General features: G+C 33.2%; 1 protein-coding gene across 4 annotated transcripts in view; it reads left to right on the top strand.

The window, feature by feature from the left end:
* Positions 1 to 2,891: 2,891 nt before the first annotated feature.
* The window catches only part of PRR16 (proline rich 16), a 284,921-nt gene continuing 262,570 nt past the window's right edge, over positions 2,892 to 25,242 (top strand). Inside the window, exon 1 of one of the 4 annotated variants that reach the window (XM_031938933.1) lies at positions 2,892 to 3,238. In XM_031938933.1, coding sequence (XP_031794793.1) covers positions 3,077 to 3,238 — 162 coding nt within the window. In that variant the 5' untranslated portion in view covers positions 2,892 to 3,076. The remainder of the gene's footprint in view (positions 3,239 to 25,242) is intronic. The other 3 variants (XR_004229644.1, XM_031938911.1, XM_031938916.1) reach the window with 3 other exon arrangements.

Genomic DNA, 25,242 nt, shown 5'->3' on the forward strand with positions numbered 1-25,242 from the left:
TCTGATAAAGGCCTCATTCCCAAAATGAATATAGAGAATTGACTCAGATTTGTAAGAAATCAAGCCATTCTTCAATTGATAAATGGTCAAAGGATTGTTCACAATTTTCAGATGAAGAAATTGAAACTATTTCTGGTCATATGAAAAGGTGCTCCAAATCACTATTGATCAGAGAAATGCAAATTAAGACAACTCTGAGATACCACTACATACCTAGGATGACAGGAAAAAATAATGCTGGATATTGGAGGGATGTGTGAAAACTGGGACACTGATGCATTGTTGATGAATTGTAAATGCATCCAACCATTCTGGAGAGCAATTTGGAACTATGCTCAAAAAGTTATCAAACTGTACATATCCTTTGATCCGGCAGTGCTTCTACTGGGCTTATATCCCAAAGAGATCTTAAAGGAGGGAAAGGGACCCACATGTGCAAAAATGTTTGTGGCAGCCTTTTTTGTAATGGCTAGAAACTGAAAACTGAATGGATGCCCATCATTTGGAGAATGGTTGAATAAATTATGATATATGAATGTTATGGAATATTATTGTTCTGTAAGAAATGACCAGCAGGATGATTTCAGAGAGGCTTGGAGAGACTTACATGAATTGATGCTAAGGGAAATGAACAGAACCAGGAAATCATTCATTATACACGGCAACAAGAAGACTATAAGATGATCAATTCTGATGGATGTAGCTCTCTTCAACAATGAGATGATTCAAGCCGGTTTCAACTGTTTAGTGATAAAGAGAGTCATCTACACCCAGAGAGAGGACTATGGCAAATCAGTGTGTACCACAACATAGCATTTTTTACTCTTTCTGTTATTGTTTGCTTACATTTTTGTTTTCCTTCTCAGGTTTTTTTTCCTTCTTTCTAGATCCGATTTTTCTTGTGCAGCAAGATAACTGTATAAATATTTGTACATATATTGTATTTAACATATATTTTAACATATTTTTAAAAAGCTGGAACAGAAGGCTTTATAAAGGTCAATGTTGAAAAATTACCCATACATATGTTTTGTAAATAAAAAGCTATAAAAAAAGAAAAATAAGGCCAATAACTTAAAAGCAGCTACATAAAGACTGACATTTATTCATAAAAAACAGCAGAGATAATTGGTAGTCATAGAACACAGGATAATGGATCAGTGGCATGTCAGTCATCTTGACTTTTGTCTTGTCACTGGATTCCCATATACCAGGAGGAGAAAGTGAGGTTGGTGACTTTACATACCTCTCTTTCTGCCTTAATTAAATCCATTCACTTGAATTTAACAACAGAACATGTTTAACAACAACAGAAATACTTTTGGAACAAGCATATATTTCTTCACATAGCTGATAACAAATATATTCCACTGAATGTGTCTCATGTAATTGAAAGTGATTTGTTTTCAGATGGAAACTCTGAAATGACCAAGATCAAGGAGTGACTCAAAAAATCTCTGCAGAGGTAACATATCCCTAGACTCAGACAATAATTCAATGACAAAGAAGCATCAAACAGATGGTTAAGACCTGTATTTACTGGCCTAAATGGAAGGATTTGTGATGGAAATTCAAGACCAGGTTACAATCCTGTCACAAATTACAAAATGATTATAACAAAAGAGTCAAGAGTCCAGACATAAGCTGAGAGTCTTAGAGTCTTGGTCAAGATCAGTCAAAAATAAATGTATTAAATCCCTACTATGTATCAGGCACTGTGTTAAGACGGGCATATATATATATATATATATATATATATATATATATATAAAAAAAGGCAAAACAGTATATGCTCTCAAAGAGGTTACAATCTAAAGGTGAAGAAAATATACAAACAACTATAGATGATTAAGCTATATATAGGACATACTGGAAATAATCAAGCAAGAGAAGTCACCAGAATTAAAAAGGATAAAAAAGGGCATTCCTTAGAAGGTGATGTTAATCAAGCTTGATTTACTGATCAACCAGCTAGTGAATGACTGAGGCAGGTTTAGACCCAAATCTTTTTCAAAAGCTAGGACTTATCAGCTAAGGCAGTCTTCATACTTTTCCGGTTGGCAGTAGAAGAATTCCAAAGTTTAACTCCACTCTTCCTTTAAAGCCACAGTTCAAAGCCCTACCTAACAGGTAAAAGCACTGCAGAGAAATAGGATCTATACAGGATTCACGGTATTATCATTTATATATTCTAGAATTCAATGTAAGGAGAACTACTAAATGCTTCCAGAAATATCTACTGCTGTCCTGCCTTATGACTTCTTAGACTCTCACATTGCACCCCTGACGGGACTGAGCACAATTCTTGTTCCCCTGCTGAAATTCTTTTCTTTCAAGGTATGTTATACTTTAGACTCATCATTTCCATCAAGTAATTCCTAGTCCTTTTTCTAGTCCTGGCAGTTGTAAGACCCTTCTTCAAATTTTCTTAGATCATTCAAAAAAAGTCTTTCTTTTTGTCCTTATCAAATTATAATTGGTAACAACTTTTTGTGAACCTCTTTAGATTATAGCCTTTTTGAAGAAGGGTCGTAGAGAGCATCATTATATCTTCAGGGTCAGACTGGTGTGGCCAGCACGAAGTATGGCTTAATAAATGTGTATTAAATTGATTTGAATTTTTTTATTAAGGTAGGAGGAAAGATTATGGCAGTGGTAAGACCATATATCTGAACATTGGTATACACTACTGTTGTGGGAAAGGGATCCAGGCAGACTGGGTTGCCCCTTCCTTTCCCTCCAGGGCTCCCTGTATTTCTTCCCGTGTGTGCCTGCGTGAGGGAAAGAGGGGGTTCGTGTGCAAGAGTGGTGTGTAGGGCAGGCAGGCGCAGGCGCGCTGTTCGCCAGTCTGCAGCCCGGGCGCTCTCAGTGCAGTTTCTCTGGGAGTTGATGGCAGCACCACAGTGCGGCCGCCTGGCAGAGAGCGAAGTGCAGAGACCCGCTGTTCAGGAAGAGCCAAACATGTTGGGGGAGCAGGGTGGCTGCGGCTCTGGAGTCAGAGACCGGGGCACACAGCTTACGCTTGACCAACTGTCCTGACCTGCCTTCCCTGCTCACCTGCCCCAGCCCCCAAAGTATGTCAGCCAAGTCCAAGGGGACCACCTCCTCCTCCTCCTCTCCAACCGAGGGGCAACCAGCAGCCTCCAAAACCAAGGTGAAGGAGCAGATCAAGATCATCGTAGAGGATTTGGAATTAGTCCTAGGGGACCTGAAGGACGTGGCCAAGGAACTTAAAGAGGTAAGAGGCGACAGGGTGGAGAGGGAGTGCTGCGTTTTCCCGTTCTTCGGAATCCTGGGGGCACCCAGTTTCACTGGAAACTGGCAGATTTCTAAACTCCCGGGGAAAAAAAAAAAAAACTAAGAAAGCTTCCGCAGACATACTTTCCTTGTTCCAGCCCCTTCTGCGGAGACTTGTTACACTTTTTTTTTTATTCGTGAAGAAATCAACTAGTGTTTCTATGCACCGGTGGATGGAGGTGTGCGTGTGCTTGTGTGTGGAGAGGAGTGGGGGGCGGGGGGGGGGGGGAGGTTGGGTTAGCCTTGGAAAAGAAATAATCAGTGGAACTGGAAAGGGTTTACGATGTTCCTTTTTCTTCCTCTTTCTCAGTCATACGATCCCTTTTTTAATTTGGAAAGTCCGCTCGCTCAGCGCTGGTAGATGAGCTGCTTCTGGACACGCGGATTAGGCGCTTTTGGCTAGATTTGGTTGGGTCGCACCAGGGCAGCTCATTTTCCCAGATCTGGTGAAGGGTCGGCTGTAAGGAGACAGTAGTTGGGACAGAGGGATTCCAACTCTATATTTGAATAGGGTCTCGGTCAGTTCTTGAAGCATCCTCCTCCATACCTCCCTACTCCCCCGCTGCCTTTTCAATCTTTCCGTAAATTCTTTAAATTCATTCTAGGATACAAAGTATGTGTGTGTGTGTGTGTGTGTGTGTGTGTGTGTGTGTGTTTACGCACGTTCCTTGTAACTTGGTCACTCGCTTCTTGGAGTGGGTAACACTGGTGAACATTTCTACTGTCTTCTCAGAAGCTTTATTTGATATTTATGGGAAGGCAAGAAAAATGCCTTCAGGTCTGAGACTGCCGAACTCATCACAGCTTGGAGATGGAGGAGTGTGCAGAGTTACAGAGGAGCTGGGCGGGGCGGTGTCTGGTGACCGCCTCCGCTAACGGGGCTTGGTTTGGCTTGGTTTGGAGCAGAGCAGAGAGCTGGCATGGCTCTGCTACTGCTGCCGCTATTCGGCTTCCTAATTGGCGCCCCCGGTTTTCTTCTCTGAGAGAGGATTCTTATCTTGGGGTTGGCTGAGAGCTTAAATGGTAACTTAAAAAGGTGGCGGCGGTGGGAGTAAGCTACTGAAGGAGGGTTATCTCTGATAGTTAATCTTTTCAGCGAGACTAGAGAGGTGAAATTTGTGACTGATTTGGGCATTTGGCCTCTAAAGGTTAGCCCTCACCCCAACAAACAAACAAACCAACACACACACACACACACACACACACACACACACACACACACTTCTTTCCTCGATTTGGATAATAGCCAAAACAAGGATTTCCTTCTTTCACACCCTCTCCCTCCTTCCCGCAAGTCTGTTAAAACATCGCATTCATCAACGTGGTTCAATTTGCCAGTAGCAAGTGTCAGTTCCTGTAGGTTAATCTGCAGACAGAAGTGTAATTACCATGATTTCCCTCCCCAGTGGCAAATGCCGTTGTAGCTGAAAGATTAAAACTTGTTCGTTTTTCCTCATATTACTAGCTGACAGATGGTTAGGCTATAAGCTCAAATTCTATGTCTAAAGATGATGATCATTCTTTTGTTTTCCTTTTTTCTGACATGTATGACAGCCTATCATGTTTTTTGTTTTCTTTTTTTTTTTTTTTTGTCAGAAGCATACATTTTTTTAACTAAAATTTGAACACATTCCTTTCATTAGGCTTCTGTTTAATGAAATAAATATTTACTGTTACAGTGTTGCTGAGGATCTGGGAAAGCTGCAGTGACAATATGTGTTTTTTGCTATCTTCATCAAACTAGGATTGAAATAAAGAGAATCATAATTCCATGTCCTTTCAGTTGTGCACAATCCTTTAATTTCCTTATTTTACAGTCTATTTTTGGTTTAACAAACCCCACATAATGTTTTCTTCATATTTGAATCATTGCTCTTGGTCAACTGAAGACTAGATGCCTAGTAAAGTTTTAACTACCTTGTGGTTCTTTAGAAAACCTTTTTAGGCTCTTGTGTTACTATAGATTAATAGGCTAAATATAGATATGGATAGATATATTTCTCTATCAGATTTTCTCTCTCTCTGTATCTCTGTCCCTGCTCCCTCTCTCCTACCCGCTCCACTTCATTTCTAATGAGCTAACTAAATATCTTGGCAGTATTGGGATCCAGTTATTATTTATAAATGTCATTTATTTAAACTAAGATTGCTTATTAAAATAGGAAGTCTAATGATCTGAAGAGGATCATGATTTCTTTATAAGCAAGTTATTACTTTAGAATAAAGACATAAAGAAAAATATAGGGAGTATGAAAACAAATAGATCAAATAGCACAACTATGAGAAAACATAATACAATGTTCAGGAATTCAAGAAATGCAAGTAAGTATGGATGTTTTCATTGGTCACCAACATTCTCTTTCCCCCCTCTCCTTGGGAGTTGTAACAATACAACATGTATCAGTATAATGCTGAAACTTTGAATGCTAGACTAGGCTCTGTAATTCAGTGTTTGTGTTCCAAACAGTATAGCATGTTAAACTACATACTCTAAATTTTTAAAACATTGGTCATTTTAGTTAACTATAACATATATTGTCACTACTTTAATAACATATTTATAGAGCATGTTAACCTTTTGACATCTTGCAGTTGTCCCCCATCTATCTTTATAAGTTAGGCTGCACAGGCTTAAATTTACTTTTAATGTAGTGCTTGGAGATTTTCTAAATTGTAATACTGCTATATTAGGCATGTATAGTGTGAAAAAAAAGTTGCTATAATTATTCATAAACATTTATAAGAAATGTCCTAAAAGATTAGATTTCTTTTCCCCAAGTCAGTCTGTGTTTTCATTGATGAAGGAAACTCCTACAGATATGCAGTTACAGAGTTTATATTCTTAGTTGCCTGGAACATTGTCAAGTTGTAACTTGTCTATAGTCATGGAGACACTATGTGTTATGAGAAATTTGAACCCAGGTCTTCTATCTCTGACACAAATTCTCAACTTACTATCAAGCTAACTTTCCAGTTTAAGATTATTATATATTAAATTTAGACTCTCACATTTAGACTTTGAATTCCTGCATCATTAGTAACATGTTTTGAAACAGATGATGTTTTGACACGAATAATAAATAGTTCTTACAAAGAATAGATTTTTTTATGGTCATGAATGGATCAGAGTGCCAATTTCTATATAGCATATTTTTAATTTTTCCATTCATTTTACTTCAATTAAAATATAATATTTTTCAATATTCTGCTTTTTAGCACAATATAAATCTTCTGCTATGATCATGGAACTGTAATTTTGTTTGAATTTTTCCTCAGTTGCATCACTTTCAGTGTGATATAATGTTTCTTCCTTAAGAGTTTTCTTAATTAAACTAATTTTCCTTAAGTCATCAAAAACATCTAAGTAGTATGATAAACCATATTTATCACTGTATGCTTACATGACTAAGAATTAACATTGTAAATTTAAGTTAGAAATTATGTGATTTATCATTGAATTTAGAAAGTACCCCTTTCTGACTTAAATGACAGATGAGAAAAAATGGAATTATCAGAATTTTTCTGTTTTAGAATTTTATTTTGAGGAATTAAAGAATTATAAGGAAATCCAAATCTTTCCAGTGCCCTCAAAGTAAGCTTGTCTCACTAAATCATGGTTTATTACATAAATTCAGAGGATTTAAATAATATTTCTCCAGACAAGCAAATCCTGAAAAAAATCTAATATATGTTTGTAAGACTCTCTAGTACCAATTATATAACAAGAGAATTTTGCATTTAGTAATCCCTTAATGATTCTGTTTTTAGGAAGAAGAAATAAGAATGAGAATAAAAACCAAAAAGATTAAGAAGTTTTTACTGAGTTCTGCTGTGATGTATCTGTGGGACATGTGAGAGAGAAATATAAGGCAAGGTCTTCAAGGAGCTTACATTCAATGTAGGAAGAAAAGACTAACATAAAAAATGTCAAATAATATAAGCAAATACATTACTACCAGATAGGGGTATACTCTAAAGGGCTATCAGTGTCTATGCAGGGAAAGCTTCTACAAGAAAGAAGGATTTTAGTTGAGCCTTAGAGGATGAGTAACATTTGGATAGCCATAGGAGACCACTAGAAATTAGCTCATTTGAGTAGTGTTTTTCTACATCTCTAAAGCTGAAAATAGATGTGAGGCCCAAGAGTATTTTGGGCAAATATAAACCATTAACTTGTAGCAGGTGGAGGATAATCCATTTTCACTGAGAGATATGTGAGAATGAAGTTCTTCTAAATACTGGTTCTTCAAAAATAGTGCCCAAGCAGTCTGACATGAGCCAATTGCCGTTTGTATTTCCTTCTAAGGGAGTTATAAAGCAGAGAAATCTTTCCTCGTGGTTGGCTGGAGGTATGACAACTAATGTTAATGAGACTGGATTGCTTATTGGTATTCATTTGGCACAGGTGTTTCTGTTCACTATTACACTGGCATGAAAACCTGGCACTAATTTGCTTAGTGTGTTTCCTTTAATGACAAATATTTTACTTTTTGTATGAATATTTCTGGAATCAAATATTTTAGTGTTTCTCTTTTATTACTTTGGTGAGAAAATTACAAGAAGAATCTAACTTTGAGAAACTTTGATATTATGCATGAACCACAAAAATAAACATAAATAAAATGAAAGAATAAATAATATACAAAAGTGCTTTCAAAGCTTTCTTCTAATCATTATTGTTATAAAACTAGTTGGAAGATGGATGAGATATACATTGGGATTAGCTCTGAAAGATGCTATGTGTTTCTTTATTATTCTTTTATTTGACCTGTATAAAGGGCAATCCATACTTTTATTGTAAAATATTATGATTTTTAAAAACATTAATAAATCTGAATATGATATTTTTGTTAGATATTTCTTAATTGCTTGAGGTACTAGGGATATATAAAGATAACAATAATGGTGTTGGCAAGAGAAAAAAAAAATGACCCTAATTTTTATAAAGCACTTTATACACAAGTTCCTGCTCTTATGGAGTTTACAGTCATGTTAGTATTTTTTATGCTATCTTATTTGAAACTGTATTTAAAACTGTGCTATTCAACAATAGTTATAAGATGTTTTGTAAAAATAAATAAATAAATGAAACAAAAACAAAGTTCATTTAAACTGTGCATACATCTATATATTGACTGATAGAACATTTAAATAAAAAAAGCTTCTTTATATTATTATATTTTTATTCTGACAAAACTCATTTTGGGTGTGAGACCAATTCATGAAAAAAATATGTAGCTGAACTGGATTTTTGATATATTGAGATGAAACTAATTTCCAACTTTGAGTTCTGAAAAAACAATGTAGATGATACAGTAACAGAAAATAGAAAAACACTGGAAACTGGAAGGCTCAGGTTTTTCTCAAAGCTTTGGTTATAATACAACTTATGGCTGATGTTAGAGGAACACAAAACTATCATATTAAAATATATACTGTATTTTGACAATTTTAATTAAAAAGATAATTTTATTTTTTATTATCTTGTCTTTTTTCATCTTAGCCATTTCAAGTATTGTTCTCTTCTAACAATATATCTTCTTCACTCTCATTCACTATATTTGAAAGCTTCTTCCTCCCAAAACAACTGTTGAGAGATGCAGGAGATATTCTTAATAATGAAATTAAAATCTAGCAGATGCTTTCCTTCTTTACCTTTATCTCCTTAATCTCCTGACTGCCTTCCCTTCCTTTCAGACTCAGGATGTAAATAGCAGTCATTTCTGCTGTGGCCAGAAACTCTGAGGGTCTTCCCCTTCCAAATTTATTCATTCATTTATTTAGATTTTTTTGTACTAGGTGAAAGAGTAGATTCTTTGGCTCAATTGCTAACTAGATTTAGTCACTGAATGAGTGCATCGTCAGTCAAACTGAGATCTGTTGAAGATCTTAATTCGAAAAAGCCAAAGTCCAGAGTCATATCCACTCATGTCCAGTCATCTTGATCTATATCTTGCCACTGGACCCAGATGACACTGAAAGGAAAACTGAGATAGGGACTTTGCATTGCCCTCCCTTGCATAAATCCAAATCACTTGGATGTCATAGCATCACTTCCCTGATGTCATGGTCCTCTTTGAGAAGGAAGGAAAGACAGCAAATCTCATCTATTCTAAAAGGTCTTTCTTGGTGGTTGTGACCCTTCCCTATCTAATCCAATCCCTAAGTGTCTTTCCTCTGAAATTAACTTCCATTTACACTTAGTATATGTTCCTGAGGTCAAACATTATTATGTACCCTCTAGTACATAAGAATGATAATGTAGTACATAATAATAGTAATATTTGTTACCTTGAATTGAATTTTAACATTGTTAAAAACTGCTGTTGTAAAATCATTTAGTAACTAATAGATAAATATGTTGGTTAAACAGCAGCAATTCATAAAGTTTCTTATTAAGAAAAACGAGGGCTAATGCTTTTTATAAGAAAGTTATTAAAGGTATTTCTGTTTTGTTTTTTCCTTAATGAGTTCTCATAGAGCACAGAAGACTTAGAATGTGGCTTTGGGAGTGACAATCTGTATTCAAGGGTTTGAAGATCTGCTATATGGAAGAGGAATTTGATTTATTCTGTTTTACCCCAAAAGGAAAAATAAGGAGTAGTAAGTGGAAATTGTAAATGAGTAAATTCAATATCACATAAAGAAAACTATATGAAGATTAGAGCTATTTAAATATTCAGTGAATTGCCTCAAATAAAAGTGAATTCATAAACACTTTTGTTTATCAAGCAATGACTGAAATATCACTTAATTTAAGTTAATTTAATTTGATATTTTTGTAGATAGGACTTTGTTCCAGTACACATTGGACTCTATGATTTCTGAAGTCACTTCCAACTTTGGAATTTATAATTATGTGTGGTATTTAATCAATACCTATTTTTGTTTAACATAATTGGATGAATATGATATATCTTTTAGACCAATTTGCTCCAATGTGATATTATATATACATATATATAACATATATATGTGTAATTATATATCATATATACACACATATATGTAATATATTTTGTAGTCATACTGATAATATAAAGATTTTTATTACTTTTTTGTTTGAAACTTCTATTAACTGTCATTCATTTGAAGTTTTATAACAATTCATTTGGAAAATCCCATATTATTATTATATTTTGGTTAGTATATATGTGATATACATATATGTCACATTAATAATAAAATACCTAATACATATAGTACTTATTATGGCCCTATGTTAAGTGCTTTACAATTTGATCCCATTTGATCTTTTTAACAGCCTGGCTGAAAGTAGGTGTTATTCTTATCCTCATTGTACAGTTGAGGAAATTAAGGCAAACAGAGGTTGTGTGACTTTCCAAGGGTCACACAAAATGTCTGATGTTAGATAAGAACTTAGGTCTATTTTGAGTTTATACTGATATATCTATCTACTGATATTCTATCTACTATACCACCTGGTGGCTTTAGACAAAATAAATTTGAGAAAGTAATCTATAGAATATTCTCATACCTTTTAATTTCTGAATGGACTTTGATATGTTATCAAATGCCAATAGAATTATATTTTTTTTGCCATTTCACACAGTGATATAACTACTAAATCTAAGATGTGTTGTTCAAAGAAAAAAAGAAGAAAATATGTTAGTTCCAATGGCTCATTGTTCCAATAAGAGGAATTTCTTATTTGTTTGTTTGAAGTGTGTTTGAAGTCTGGTCATTAAACATATTCTGCCCTCTATAATACATTCAGACTATCATAGAACCAGTTTGAAGTAGTTGTTTCAAAATCCAGATAGAATAAAAATATTTTAAAGAATGTTTCAAGCAGCATTGAAGTAATAAATAATAAAATCATTGAATTATTTTCATTGTTACTAACATGATATTTCTTTTCAACCATGTTTTTTTGAGAATTTTCTGTACTTAAACCAAACTACTTTGCAAAGATAGAAATCCAAGAATGATTAAAGGATGATTTTAACTACTCATAATATAAGTAGACTATAATATCTCCAAAAAGACTTGGCATTGGACATTGTTCAATCATATATTTCTTGAATTAACTATATTTAGTTTTCAAATATCAAAGACAGATTCTGAACATGAAAAGGATGTATTATGATTTTTAACACTCAAATTGGTGCTGTTAGAGTAGTGAATATATTGTCTATTACTGGTATCTTGTTGAAAAAAGAAGGTGAACTTTTCCCACTCATTTAGAATCTGCATTCAGAAAAACAAATACATTTCTAGAAAATTGTTTCTCATTTTATTTTCAAATATATCCCTACTCTTAGCAAGCATCATTTATAATAAAGAACAAATGGGAGGGTTAATTTAAAATAAAAGAAAGAAAAAACATCAATTGTCTAGCATTATATCCAATATAATATATGCATAGTATTCCCCTTCTGCAAAGAAACGAGGGGAATGAGTTTCTTTTCTTCTTAACTTTATATTTATTTAATTTTAGTATAATGTTATCTGACATATATATTCAATGATCTTGCCAAAATGGAGTAGTTACCTTTCCATGAATGTGCTGTCCATTTCCCTTTTTTTTTATGACTTTAATTATATCATTCTTATGATTGAAATGTCCTCCAATTCTCATCCCCTGCTTGACCAAATTTCAGTTCAAATACCACCAACAACAAATGATGGGAGCTGCTCCACCTCTCTTCAAGCAATAATGGGCACATTCTCACCCCTACCACTCCCCATTTGTACCTCTAAGCCATAAAATCAGTGACCTGAACTTGATCTTTGTTTCTCTTTCCTATAAAATTATCTTGCTTTTGGCTCTTTGCTAAATTCCTTTGGAACAGCCTGGTTCAATTGGGGTTACATTTATAATAAGCTTTGCCCCTTGATTTGGAGAAGCATCTGAGTCTGCAAATTCTTTTGAAAGACTCATGACAACCTTTTTCAGGTCTCCTTTAAACTACAAGTATCCATTATAAGTGTAGAAGATAATAACACTCTGATTTTTTTTTAATCTTTTCAATTTTGGTTTTTATCTTTTTACTTAGAATATAGTCTGAGAAGTCATAAATGTTTTCTTCTTCCTCTTTTTTCTCCCTCCTTCCTTCTCTTTTCTTTCCCTTCTTTCCTTGCTTCTGTCCTTGCTTTCTTCTTTCTTTCTTCCCTCCTTGCCCTGCATGCATGGATACTTAACCACATATAAACATACATATACGCATTCATATGTGTGCATAGGATGTATATATATACAATGTGTGCAGACATAGCTATACATACAAACACATATATGTGCATATCTATACACATACATGTATATGTGTGCATTTATGTGCATATACTATCATATAATAAATAACTGTAGGCAAGCTAGAGAAATGTATATGTTAACTATTTTGAAAATGCATTCAATAATTTAGAAGGATAACATGATATAAAATAAGGATAATGCTGAAGACAGCATATATGTTATGATGATTCTTTTAGTTATTTTCTGGCCAAAAAGCATTGTCCCTACCAAGAATGACTTACTGACTGAAGGGATTTTGTGCCTTAATCTTTAAAATGAGCACTGTAGAAATTTTTGGTAAAGGGTCCTATGTGTCAACTATGGCTTCACATTGTTAGAAACATATTTGGAGGTAGAAATAAAAAAATTGTAAAATTTTGTGAAATGTAAAAAGACAGTCTTTTTTTCCCTTTTTTCAAAGATAATTTTTAACCATTTATTTCCCTTCTTCCCCTTCATATCACAAAAGTTTCTTCCTAAAGTGAGAAATCATTATTTATGGATACAAAAAATGTTATTTCAGTGAAAAAAATCACTTTTATACATACTAAGACAAATGAATGAATTTCTTATTTTTCAAACAATTATTTGATAAAAATATAGATGGAAACCTAGATATTTATAACTTCTATAACTTTTGAGTCGGTAGTTTTAGCAAACAATGCAACATTTTTGCTATAATAGATTTATCCTAGGAAGAAAATAGTATATTTTAGGTAAATGGTTTTTTGTATTTAATGACTGTTTTGCTTTGATTTAATATTGTTATGCTTATATGTTATTATATTCAGGTAGGCTTTAATAATTAGAAAATATCTATTCTAAATAGAATATTTGTAGTCTGCTCCCCTTCAAAAAATATAATGCTTTTTTACTTAATATTTAATTAATATTTATTAATTTCTTCATTCTTTTTTTTTCTTCCTTATTTGTGTCAAGTAATGATATTCCATGTTGTAAAGGATAGAATTGTTTTGAGAACATAAATATTGAGGTTAATGACTATTCTTTAAACTGAACCTTACAATTTTGACGTTTATTTTTTGCTTTGCTGAGAACTTTCTTTATTTCATTCCTTTGCTGATTCATTCTACAAGAGGTTATTGAATACCACCTGGATGAGGAGAAAATGGGGGAATAGAAGGCATAATGTGTAAAGTAACTGATACAACACTTCAAAATTGGCAAGACAGTGCAGTAGACCTGGAACCATGAAAACTGCTTGGAATTCTACCTCTAATTGTAGTGTTGTCTCTACACTACAATTCTTCTTTAACTTCTACTGTAAAGAAATTACTTTATTTCTTTACTGTACTCCCATACTCAATGTTAGACTCTCCAAGAGATAGCCAACTAGTAGTGTGTGTGTATAGATATATCTATATCTATATATCTATGTATATATATATATATATATATATGTATATATATATAAAGGGCTTGAATTAAAACTACAGCACATTACTATAGATCAGAGTGACTTGTCTAACTCTCAAGTAAAGGTTGGTTAAAGCCTGAATAATGACCACATCTAAATATCAGTAAAGAATCCAAAAGACACTCAAGATTAAAATATACTTCTATAGAAAAAAAGGCTTAATTTATTGTTTTCTTAGCAATTTAAATCATTCTTTTTTTCTTTTTAACTTCTTATAAAGTTTTTAAGTTTTATAGAACTTTATTTTTTAGATGTGAGTTTCTGTTTGGTTGTGAATATTGGTGACTTTTTGGAATTCATAGATGGCCTTTTATTCTTTTAGATCTTGTTTCTTGAAACTGTGCTTATCCTGGAGCAAATGTATACATGTGTGCTCATACACACAGTTACCCACCATAATTGTATATGAATATACAATTGTGTGTGTGGTACATACAATTCCACAGACAGACCTGTGGCCACCCTTATCTTTTCTTATTGGTTAGGTGATAGAGTAGGAGAAATTATTAATTGTCATTAAGCTTGATTTTTTGTTGAATTAGAATACCTGCCCTTTGGGTCTGAAGATTTTACCATGTTCCATAAATTGCTTACTTGGGCATATCCATCTCACCATTGTTGCTTGTTCACTTTTCAAAACTTTTAGGTTATTCACTACCTTTGTGGATTCTGAGATTGACTACTGCCAGCTGTGGGACCTTTAATGGAAAAATCTATATCTCTCCATATTATACTGTCACCTAGATACTTACATTTTGGTATAAACATTGACCTAAGATCAAGAAAATCGAGATAGAGAGAAAGAAAGACAGACAGAGAGAGAGATGGAGAGAGAGAGAAAAAGAGACAGAGAGGGAGAGAGAAAAAGAAAGTGTCATGCGTTCAATGGTCCATGGCAGCAGGTAGGGCAATGTGATTACTGCCTATCCTCTTATTTGGTAACTTATGGAAGTCCTGCTTTACTAACTGTCAAAAAGGAAAAGAGAGTGAGGGATCCGTGGGGTCATTCATCCTAATTATGTGTATACTTAGTTCTGCCTCAGTGGTTCATGAGTTAATCATGATTTGAGATTTGTAGCCAATTAAGAGTGTGGGGGGTTTTTTGTTTTTGTTTTTGTCATCACACAACAATACCTCTTTGTCCTGCCTGACTGGCTGACTTGCCAGGTAATACAGTGAATAGAGAATCAGCCCTGTCAGGAAGATCTGGGTTCAAATTTGGCCTCTCACGCTTACTAGCTGTGGGTCTCTGGGCAACTTGACCCTATTAGCCTAAGTTCCTCATCTTTAAACTGGGAATACAATTGTTAATGAAATGACAAAGCATTATACTATCTTTGCCAAGAAAAGCTGGACACAACTGAATGACTGAATAATGATGACACACAAGACTGGGAATATCTCATTTGAAATGTTTGGTGTGAAAATAGGCAGGTAATATCTGTAAATGCTCTCTATAACCTAAAAGAATAAGTAAATCTGAACATGCTCTCAGGACTGGACATTCATTGGCCAGCTGCTCCATCACATAAGCAATTAATCATTAAATCTTAAACTTTTATGAACGTGGGCAATTCATGCAACCACAGTTTCCTCACTGGAAAAGAAGTCATACTTTGCTACATACTTCCCTGCATTGTTGCTAGAAAAAAAAACAACAAAACTTTTTTTCTTGTATGAGCATACAAGTAAATGCTATATCATTATTAAAAACTTTTATTATCTTGCAATGAAATCTGACATCTTGAAAATAAGCATTTTGAAAAAGCAGAAGACTTGCATCCAAGTAACTGCGATATGATTCAGAATGCGATAATGACGTCAAAGGAACATAAAAAGCAACTAAAATAATATGGTGTGGTTCAGTGGAAAGATTGCTATCTTGTCAGGTACCTCAGATTATCTACTTCTGCCACTTACTATTATTGTGTCCTTGAAAAAATTACTTCAGTATCTCTGGACCTTATTTCCCTTATCAATAAAATGAGAGGATTATACTATATGATCTTTTCTGGCCCTAAATCTATGATCTTAATTGCACTGTCAAATTTCAATGCTTTCTCCATGATTCAATATGATTTCTAAGTTTTTATTTAATAAGGCATTCAGAAATTTAATGCTATATCATTGGGAAGTGAGAACCAGACTTAGAAAGGGGAATATTTGGATTCTAGATTAAAACTCACTTCTCTTTCCCAGTGCTTATTCAGAAGATTTTAAGATATCAGGAGGAAATGGCACTGTTTAATGCTCCTTTAATGTAATAAGGTTCATGTAATATATCAGAAGAGTTTTTGTAGGAAAATTTAAAATAAATGCAAAAGATTCAATGTGAACCATCTGTCTTCTTACTGAATTGTGCTAAAAATGAATCATTGCTTTTGCATATGGTTGTTTATGAAGTTCTTACTCTTTTTGGTATTTGACTGCTTATATTTCATTTTAACAAAAAAAAATCTGGAAAATCAAGGCATATTTAATTTAATATACTGAGTATATTCGATATATGTAAAGTATATTATTTTCCTCAGAGCATATTAATTGATTCAGTTACATATTCTGTGACAGATAATTATTATTCTGACTTTAGTATTCTAACATTCTTCATAAATGACATGTCTATAAGCATCATAGGGTAGCTGTTTCATGGTTACAACTTGATAGTTTCTGGATTATTCTTTCAAATGCAGGGGAAAACACAAAACACATTGAGCTCATTGAACTCTCTTCTATTTTGATTCTTCCTTTTCTTTCTATCTTTACCACCCCTTTGAATTTTCCTTCTTTGTCATTGCTTCCATCACCTATCTTTTTCCTTGCCCCAAGTCTTAATCTTCCTTCCTCACCTTCTTACACATTATATACTTATAAAACCAAAGGACAAATTTTCTTTCTTCCACTTCTTCACTTGTTTGATATAACTTCTTTTCCATAATCCATTTTCTTCCAATTTCATTTTTAAAGTACATATTTATATATTATACAAGCCAAAACCCTCACAAGCATTCCACTTTTTGCAATCATTCTCTTTCTCTAACTTGTTATCTTTTATCCACTAAAGTTGCTCAGAAATCTTGAAAAATTCACAGGGGGTTTTGCATTCTGCGATGTTGCATGTTATTAAGCTTTAGAAAGGAGAGGATAACAAGGAATTTTAACAAACAATTTTTTCTACATACTTTTCTACATACATATTTGATTGTTACTGTGTTAGGTACTAGGGAAATCTACAATTTTTAAAAAATGGTTTGTTTCTCTCCATGTGGAATTCAAATTACGAGAACACCACACATAAGCAAATAGTTATAATGCAAAATAACATATGAAAAATACATATGAGAGGTAAAAGCTAAGATCTACTTATTTGAAAAATATAGTATTTTAATTTTCCCAACTGCATATTAAAATAATTTTAACATTCATTTTTAAAACCTTGAGTTCCAAATTATCTTCCTTCCTCTCTTCCCAACGCCCCTCACTGACAAGGCAAGTAATTCAATATATGTTTATGTGTGTGTGTGTATATACACATATACATATATATATAGTCATGCAAAATATTTCTGTATTAAATGTTATGAAAAACATGGATAAAACACTCAAGAAAAACAAAGAAAGTCAAAGAAAACATTATACATCAATCTGTATTCAGACATCATTAGTGTTTTCTTTGGATATGGTTTGCATTTTTCATCATAAGTCCTTCAGAGTTGTCTTTGATGCTTGTATTGCTGAGAATAGCAAAGTCATTCATTCACAGTTGATCCTCTTACAATATTTTTCTTACTTTTATATAATACATTTCACATAGTCATTTGCTTCAGCTCATGTAGGTCTTTTCAGATTTTTCAAAGGGCATCATGCTCATCATTTTTTATAGCACAATAATATTCCATTACAACAATACAACACAGCTTATTTAGCCATTTCCCAATTGATGGCATGCATACAATTATCAATTCTTCGCTACCAGAAAAGTATTGCTAGAAATGATAAATGATAAAACTTCTATGAGTTGAAAGTATCATCTTCTCATCTAGGAATGTAAACAGTTTGATCACAAAATAGAAAATTTTGATTATATCAAATTGAAAAGTTTTTTGTACAAATAAAACTAATGCAGACAAGATTAGAAGGGAAGCAATAAACTGGGAAAATATTTTTACAGTCAAAGGTTCTGATAAAGGACTCATTTCCAAAATATATAGAGAATTGACTCTAATTTATAAGAACCCAAGCCATTCTCCAATTGATAAATGGTCAAAGGATATGAACAGACAATTTTCAGAAGAAGAAATTATAACTATTTCTAGCCATATAAAAAGAGTCTCCAAGTCATTATTAATCAGAGAAATGCAAATTAAGACAACTCTGAGATACTACTACACACCTGTCAGACAGGCTAGAATGACAGGGAAAAATAATGTGGAGTGTTGGAGGGGATGTGAGAAAACAGGGACACTAATACATTGTTGGTGGAATTGTGAATACATCCAACCATTCTGGAGAACAATTTGGAGCTATGCTCAAAAAGTTATCAAACTGTGCATACCCTTTGATCCAGCAGTGTTACTACTGGGCTTATAACCCAAAGAGATCTTAAATAAGTGAAAGGGACATGTATGTGCAAGAATGTTTGTGGCAGCCCTCTTTGTAGTGGCCAGAAACTGGAAGCTGAGTAGATGCCCATCAATTGTAGAATGGCTGAATAAATTATGGTATATTAATATTATGAAATATTATTGTTCAGTAAGAAATGACCAACAGGATGATTTCAGAAAGATCTGGAGCGACTTATATGAACTGATGCTGAGTGAAATGAGCAAGACCAGGAGATCATTGTATACTTCAACAACAATGCTATATGATGATCAATTCTGATGGACCTGGCCATCTTCAGCAATGAGATGAACCAAATCAGTTCTAATGGAGCAGTAATGAACTGAACTAGCTACACCCAGCGAAAGAACTCTGGGAGATGACTAAGAACCATTATATAGAATTCCCAATACCTCTATTTTTGTCCGCCTGCATTTTTGATTTCCTTCACAGGCTAATTGTATACTATTTCAGAGTCTGATTCTTTTTGTACAGCAAGATAACGGTTTGGACATGTATAATTATTTCATATTTAACTTATACTTTAATATATTTAACATGTATTGGTCATCCTGCCATCTAGGGGTGGGGGTGGGAGGGAGGGGAAAAATTGGAACAAAAGGTTTGGCAGTTGTCAATGCTGTAAAATTACCCAGGCATGTAACTTGTAAATAAAAAGCTATTAAAAAAAAAAAAAAAAAAAGAATGCTTAAAAAGTCCTTTATTTCTTTGAATGTCATTTCCCCTCCCCCCTCATGATTAGACTCCGTTTTGCTGGGTAGGTGATTTTTAATTGTAATCCTAGCTTTTTTGCCCTCCAGAATATCATATTTTAGGTCCTTTGATCCTTGAACATAGAAGCTACCTAGTGCTAGTTTGGCCTGATTATGGATCCCTAGTAGTTAAATTGTTTCTTTCTGGCTGCCAGCAGTATTTTCTTTTTAACCTGAAAGTCTGAAATTTGGCTATAATATTTCTGTGACATTTCATTTTGGCATCTCTTTCAGGAGGTTATTATTGGATTCTTTCAATTTTATTTTACCCTATGGTTCTAGAATTATAGGACAAGTTTCCTTGGCAATTTCTTGGAAGATGTTATCTAGACACTTTTTTTTGATAGTGGCTTTCTGGTAGTCCAATATTTTTTGAATTATTTCTTTTATTTTCTAATCTCCAGGTAATTTATTTTTCACATTGTCTTTTATATTTTACTTTCTTTTGGTTTTGATTGTTTCTTGATTTTTCATAAAGTCATTTGCTTCTATTTCCTGAATTCTAATTTTTAGAAATTATTTTCTTTAATGAGGTTTTGTACCTTCTTTTCCATTTGGCCAGTTGTATTTTTTTTTTTAAAGTTCTTTTCTTCAATGAATTTTGTGCTGGTAATCTGTACTGGACTATGCTCCACTCTTACCCATGAGTGATAAACCTTTCCTGTGGCTTTCTACATTGTCTTTGCCTAGAAAATTATCAGACCCCAACAGTTTTTGTGTTCTACCACTCTAAGGATTGTTTTGTGACAATATCCAGATGTTCAGAGAGGCTTGTGAGGGAGCCCAGGTGAGTCTCTGCCATCTTGGCTCTGCATCTAAAGGCTACTTATGGTCTGAGATAGAGGAGTATGAAAAAAAAAAATCTTAATGACTTGAGCAAGTATACTTGAGGAAGTATAATTGGGGAAGACTTCAAATGGGATTAGAGAAGTTGAACTAGGTCTTAAAGAATGGTTAGAATTCCAAAAGATAGAAAGGAAGTGCTTATATAGGGAGAACATTCTGGTCCTCAGGAAGAGCAGGAACAAAAATAAAAGCCAACTAGCCTTGTCAGGAATGCTGAATAGTTTAGTTTAACTGGAATATAGGACTCTGAAAAAAATGTAGTTGGAATAAGGGCTGGAAAAATATGCTCATACCTTTTTATGAAGGGTCTTGAATGCTAGCCTAAGAAATTTAAACAAAACTATTTAGTAATAATTTTTGAAGGATGTTAAGGTGAAGATATTTGAAAGTATTAGTAAGTTAGATAAGTAAGATTGCATGGCCTGAGAATCTAAAAAGGAATTTGAATCAAAAAAGACTTGGGGCTTGCCAGAATGAATTTCTGGGAAATTATATTTTTTTAAAAATGCAAAAGGCTGAAATAAGGAAAGTTATCTAAGGAGAAAAAACATCAAGAGAAGTAGCTCTCTCTTTTTTTGGAGTAATTTTATTTTTAATGCACATTGCTTTATAAATCATGTTGGGAGAGAAAAAAATCAGAGCAAAAAGGAAAAACCATGGAAGAGATTTTAAAAAAACAAACCCAAAAACAGAAAAAAGAAGTGAACAAAGCATGTGTTTCAGTCTCTCTAGTTCTTTTTCTAGATGGAAGTGGAATTTTTCTGTCCAAAGTCTATTGGAATTGTAACAGGTTATAGCTCACCTTGTACTCCTTTACCTAAGAGAAGAAAATAATACAATTAATACTAATGGAAGGGGGTTGAGGAGAATTGACAGCAGAAAATGGATAGAATTACCTTGATTCTCTTTTCTGTATTTGTTACCCTAGTAGAAAGAGCTTAGAACAAATAGCAAAGAACAAAAATAGTTTATAAGTAACAGAAAAATTATTTTTCTTCCAGGTTTTGGGTGCAATGGTTCTATAGGTAAAGGAACAAGAACAAGATAATGATTTGAGTTGAAAAATTTTAAAAAATGAAAAGGATTTAGAGGGCTTTGGAATTAAAAAGAAAATCAAAGTAGGTAACCATTCGATCAAGGGATCAAGGGATAGTAAGAAGGCAATGTTGGCATGAATGTTTTAAATTTGGATAAGTGGTGGATGATTGCACTATTAAAAGAGAACTGAACTTAAAGGAAAGGAGGGGTATACTTAGGAGGAGTTTAGCATTTGAAATGTTGATTTGGGATGGAATTTCCAAGGGAAGATGTCCAGCAATCAAGAAATTTCACTAAATTTGAGGAATATCAGATATTTTGAAACATACAACATTTATTCACATAAAGCTCATAGTTTGAATTATGAAAGTGACTATATTTCCTAATCCCAAGGAAATTCTTCCTTCTTCTAAGAATAAATGTGTAGCAATTCCTCCCCAAATTTAAATGATCACGCATAATGAAAGATTGGGTCACTTGTTTGTGGTTGCTCAGTCAAGTTCTAGGGAGTGTCCTATGAATGACTGACTATTCATAAGACTGTAGTTCACATGTCTCCAGGAGTATGTTTCCTATTAATAATCAGCAGGTAAATTCAGTTAACTTTAGAAAATTTAGATATTTATTCAAAGATTATCTAAAAAAATAAGTAGTCACAAAGCATCCCCTCCCCCTAAAATATGAGATATACTTTCCTATAAATATACATGTGGACATGCATTTATATTGAATACAACCACAATAAGGCACAGGTGTACCTATGGGCAAGACAACTGAGCTATAATTCTTCATGGTATTTCTCCTTTCAAAGCCTTATCACAAACTTTATTGTGGGATTTGTCATTGGTAATGGATAGGTCACCTCATGGACAAACAGGGCTGGCTCCCAAAACAAGCTGGATAAATCCACTCTCTATATGCCAAGGGCTCTCTCTTTGATGGGCAACTTTAGTTTCAACCACTTGTACCCTCAGGCTTTTGTGTTCTGTTATATTTTTCCCCTGCCTCAAGTGCTAGTGGGCTCTGTCTTAAAGAGCAGAAACCTTTAGCCCAGAGTGATTGGAAATCCCTCAAAATTATTTTTCCACCAGATCTTAGACATTGTCTCTACAAGTCTTTCAGATATTATTAAGTTATTCAAGACATTAGATTTTGTACTAGGTGTGGAATGCTTCCATTACATCTGAAAAGACCTGATCCTTACATTCAGCATTTTTGACTCTATCTCTTAAGACATCTATTTTCTCAATATCTAGAGGGAACATGTCCCCATAAGCAATTTATAATGAAGAAAAAAGACTATCTGGTGGACTGGATAGAAAATACTGACCTTTGAGTAAGAAAGAGATATAAGTTCTTCTCAAACTAACTTAGTAGTCATATGGAGTCACTTTAAGAATAATTAACAGAAAACTATTGATCTATATTGATAAAAGATTTTTTTTCCAGAAATATTTCTCTACATTAATGAAGGTACATATCAGCAATAACAAACACTGAAGAGAAAATCTATAAATTTTCCATTTTTTCTTTACTATGTGCTTCTTTTATGTTCTCCCTCAATGACCACTATAATAACATAAAACAAAGTAGACAATATATAGTGTGGATGCAAGTTTATTTATAATAATAACTTATATTGTATTTTTTAGATTTACAAAACACTTAATAAGTATCATATTTTATCCTTACAATAACCCTGAGAGGTAGGCTTTATTATTAACCCTATATTACAGATGAAGTAACTAGGCAATGATAAAGTAGCAAGTTTCTAGAGAGTGATTCAAAATGTGAAAAATTCAAAATAGATGTTATCATAGCCAAAAGATGCCCTTTATTGAAGTGAAAAAGCTCACAGGAAAAATCAAAAAGATAAGCAACAGTGATAAGTGAAGAGGGCTTTTTAAAGAGCATAGGGAAGTAAGCACAGGATCCAGAGAACTAGGGAGAAGTTAGGGAGGATCTTGTTTGAGAACAACCTGGCACATGTGTGTTATAACTGCATTGGGAGACAGTTGAATATTCCTTAGATTTGTTAACAAGACATTCCCAGGAATTTGGTTTCACTGTGTGTGTGACAATGGGAACAGGTCATTCCTGACCATGGAGATAGGATGCATTGGTTTCTTGACAATGGAGACAAGATGGACTAGGTTAGAGTTCACTTCACTGGAAAGTTGGACAGAATCCTGGGCTTGGACTTAGTAGCTGTAGGGTCTCAGGGTCATTTCGTTGAACAAATGAGTTAATATTTGTAAGGCACTTAGCAAAATGCCTGCCATATAGTAGCATCTACACAAATGCTAATTATTGTTATTGTTATTAGATAAGAAATCTGAGACACACAGATAGTCTAATCATCTAAAACTGGTGTGAAATCAGGTCTTCCTTCCCCAGATTCAGTGATCTATCTATTTTACCATCTAGCTGCTTTTCACTTAATAGATACCTTTCATTGATATTCTATCGTAATCAAGATAAATATGTTGTATTATTTGTTCTCTGGATATTTAAGTTTTATTTCAGTTTGATTTTTTTTCCTTGAAGATTTTCTAGGATTTTTAAAATATTGCTCATTTGCTTCTTCTGTTACTTTTTCTCTGAATTGCTTTTTGTATATTTTCCCATATTTCTTTCAATTTTTCATATTCATCATTTTATACTATAAAATAATATTAATATACCAAAGATGTTTTGTTTGTTTTAATCATTGACAATCCATATTGCCTACTTTGTTTCCAAATCATTGGTACTACAGAATGCTGCTAAAACATACATACATACATACATATACTTTTTGTTTATGTTTATATTTACATTTCTTAGGAATTCCTAATAGTGGGATTTCGGTGTTAAATGAAATATAGAATTAGATTTATTTTTGTTAACAACAAATATGCAAACATTTGAAGAATTCTGCATTTGAAATTTGAGTACTGATTTTTTAATCCACTCCTTGTAGAGTCCACAAATATTACTACTTGTCTTAATTAGCATGTTTTATCAACAATGAAAAGATATTATTTAAATGGGGTCATTTTTTTAAAAAAAAATGTTCATATATTCAATTATATTCAGGAGATCATGATGCCTTTTAAATCTTCCTTTATCTGTATTCATTTTATATGCAGTTTTATGCATCTATACACCAGTTTTCAATTGCACCTACTGAAAATGCAAGAAGAATATTGAAATAATTGACTTAAGTATTTAGGTCATGTTAAAAGAAAATTAATATTATATTGGAATGCATCTATTCGTTACCTATCTAGTTTGATATACTGTTCAGAAATAGTTGAATCACTGCTGTACATAGCAATATAAAATAAGAACCTTTTGAAGGTGCTACGACTAGGTAAATTCTACAAGATATAATTTTCTTAGCTTTGAAGTTATTAATGTCATATTTTAATGTTTCTTTTTGCCATTGTAAAATGAAGCTCTGGAGCTTGCATTGTGAAATACTAATGCTGTCCCTAATAATGAATAAATAGTAAAATAACATTTAATTCAGTTTTTTTTAATTTAATACAAAAAAGGGGGAAAAAGCTCAAATCATTAATTGTGAAATGAACTATTATCACCATTGATCTACTGCTTTTAAAAATAATGGAATAGTATTTAAGATTATTGTTTTTTACTTTGCAGGTAAAGTAGGAGAGATGAAGAATTAGGGGGAAAGCCAATTAAAGATGACATCTTCTTATGGCTTACCAACAGATTTTATTTTTCTTTCTTTATGGCTTGTTGAAGTATTTTTATGTTGTACTATAAGCACTGTTAAATAGAATTAGAGATGAAAATAAAAAAAACACTTTTTTTCCAGGCAAATTCAAATCTATGTAAACTTAAGTTCATTTTTAATATAGCTGTAACAGAACAGTATGATGTTGCATGCATGTTTATGGTTGCCTGATTAATCATAGACAATAGGTTTTGGAAAGTTTCAATATTTAACATCTGTACTATGTGAACCTTAGTATTTATGAATA

The sequence above is a fragment of the Sarcophilus harrisii genome, chromosome 1 (genome assembly GCF_902635505.1).
Source record: "Sarcophilus harrisii chromosome 1, mSarHar1.11, whole genome shotgun sequence".
Classification (NCBI taxonomy): domain Eukaryota; kingdom Metazoa; phylum Chordata; class Mammalia; order Dasyuromorphia; family Dasyuridae; genus Sarcophilus; species Sarcophilus harrisii.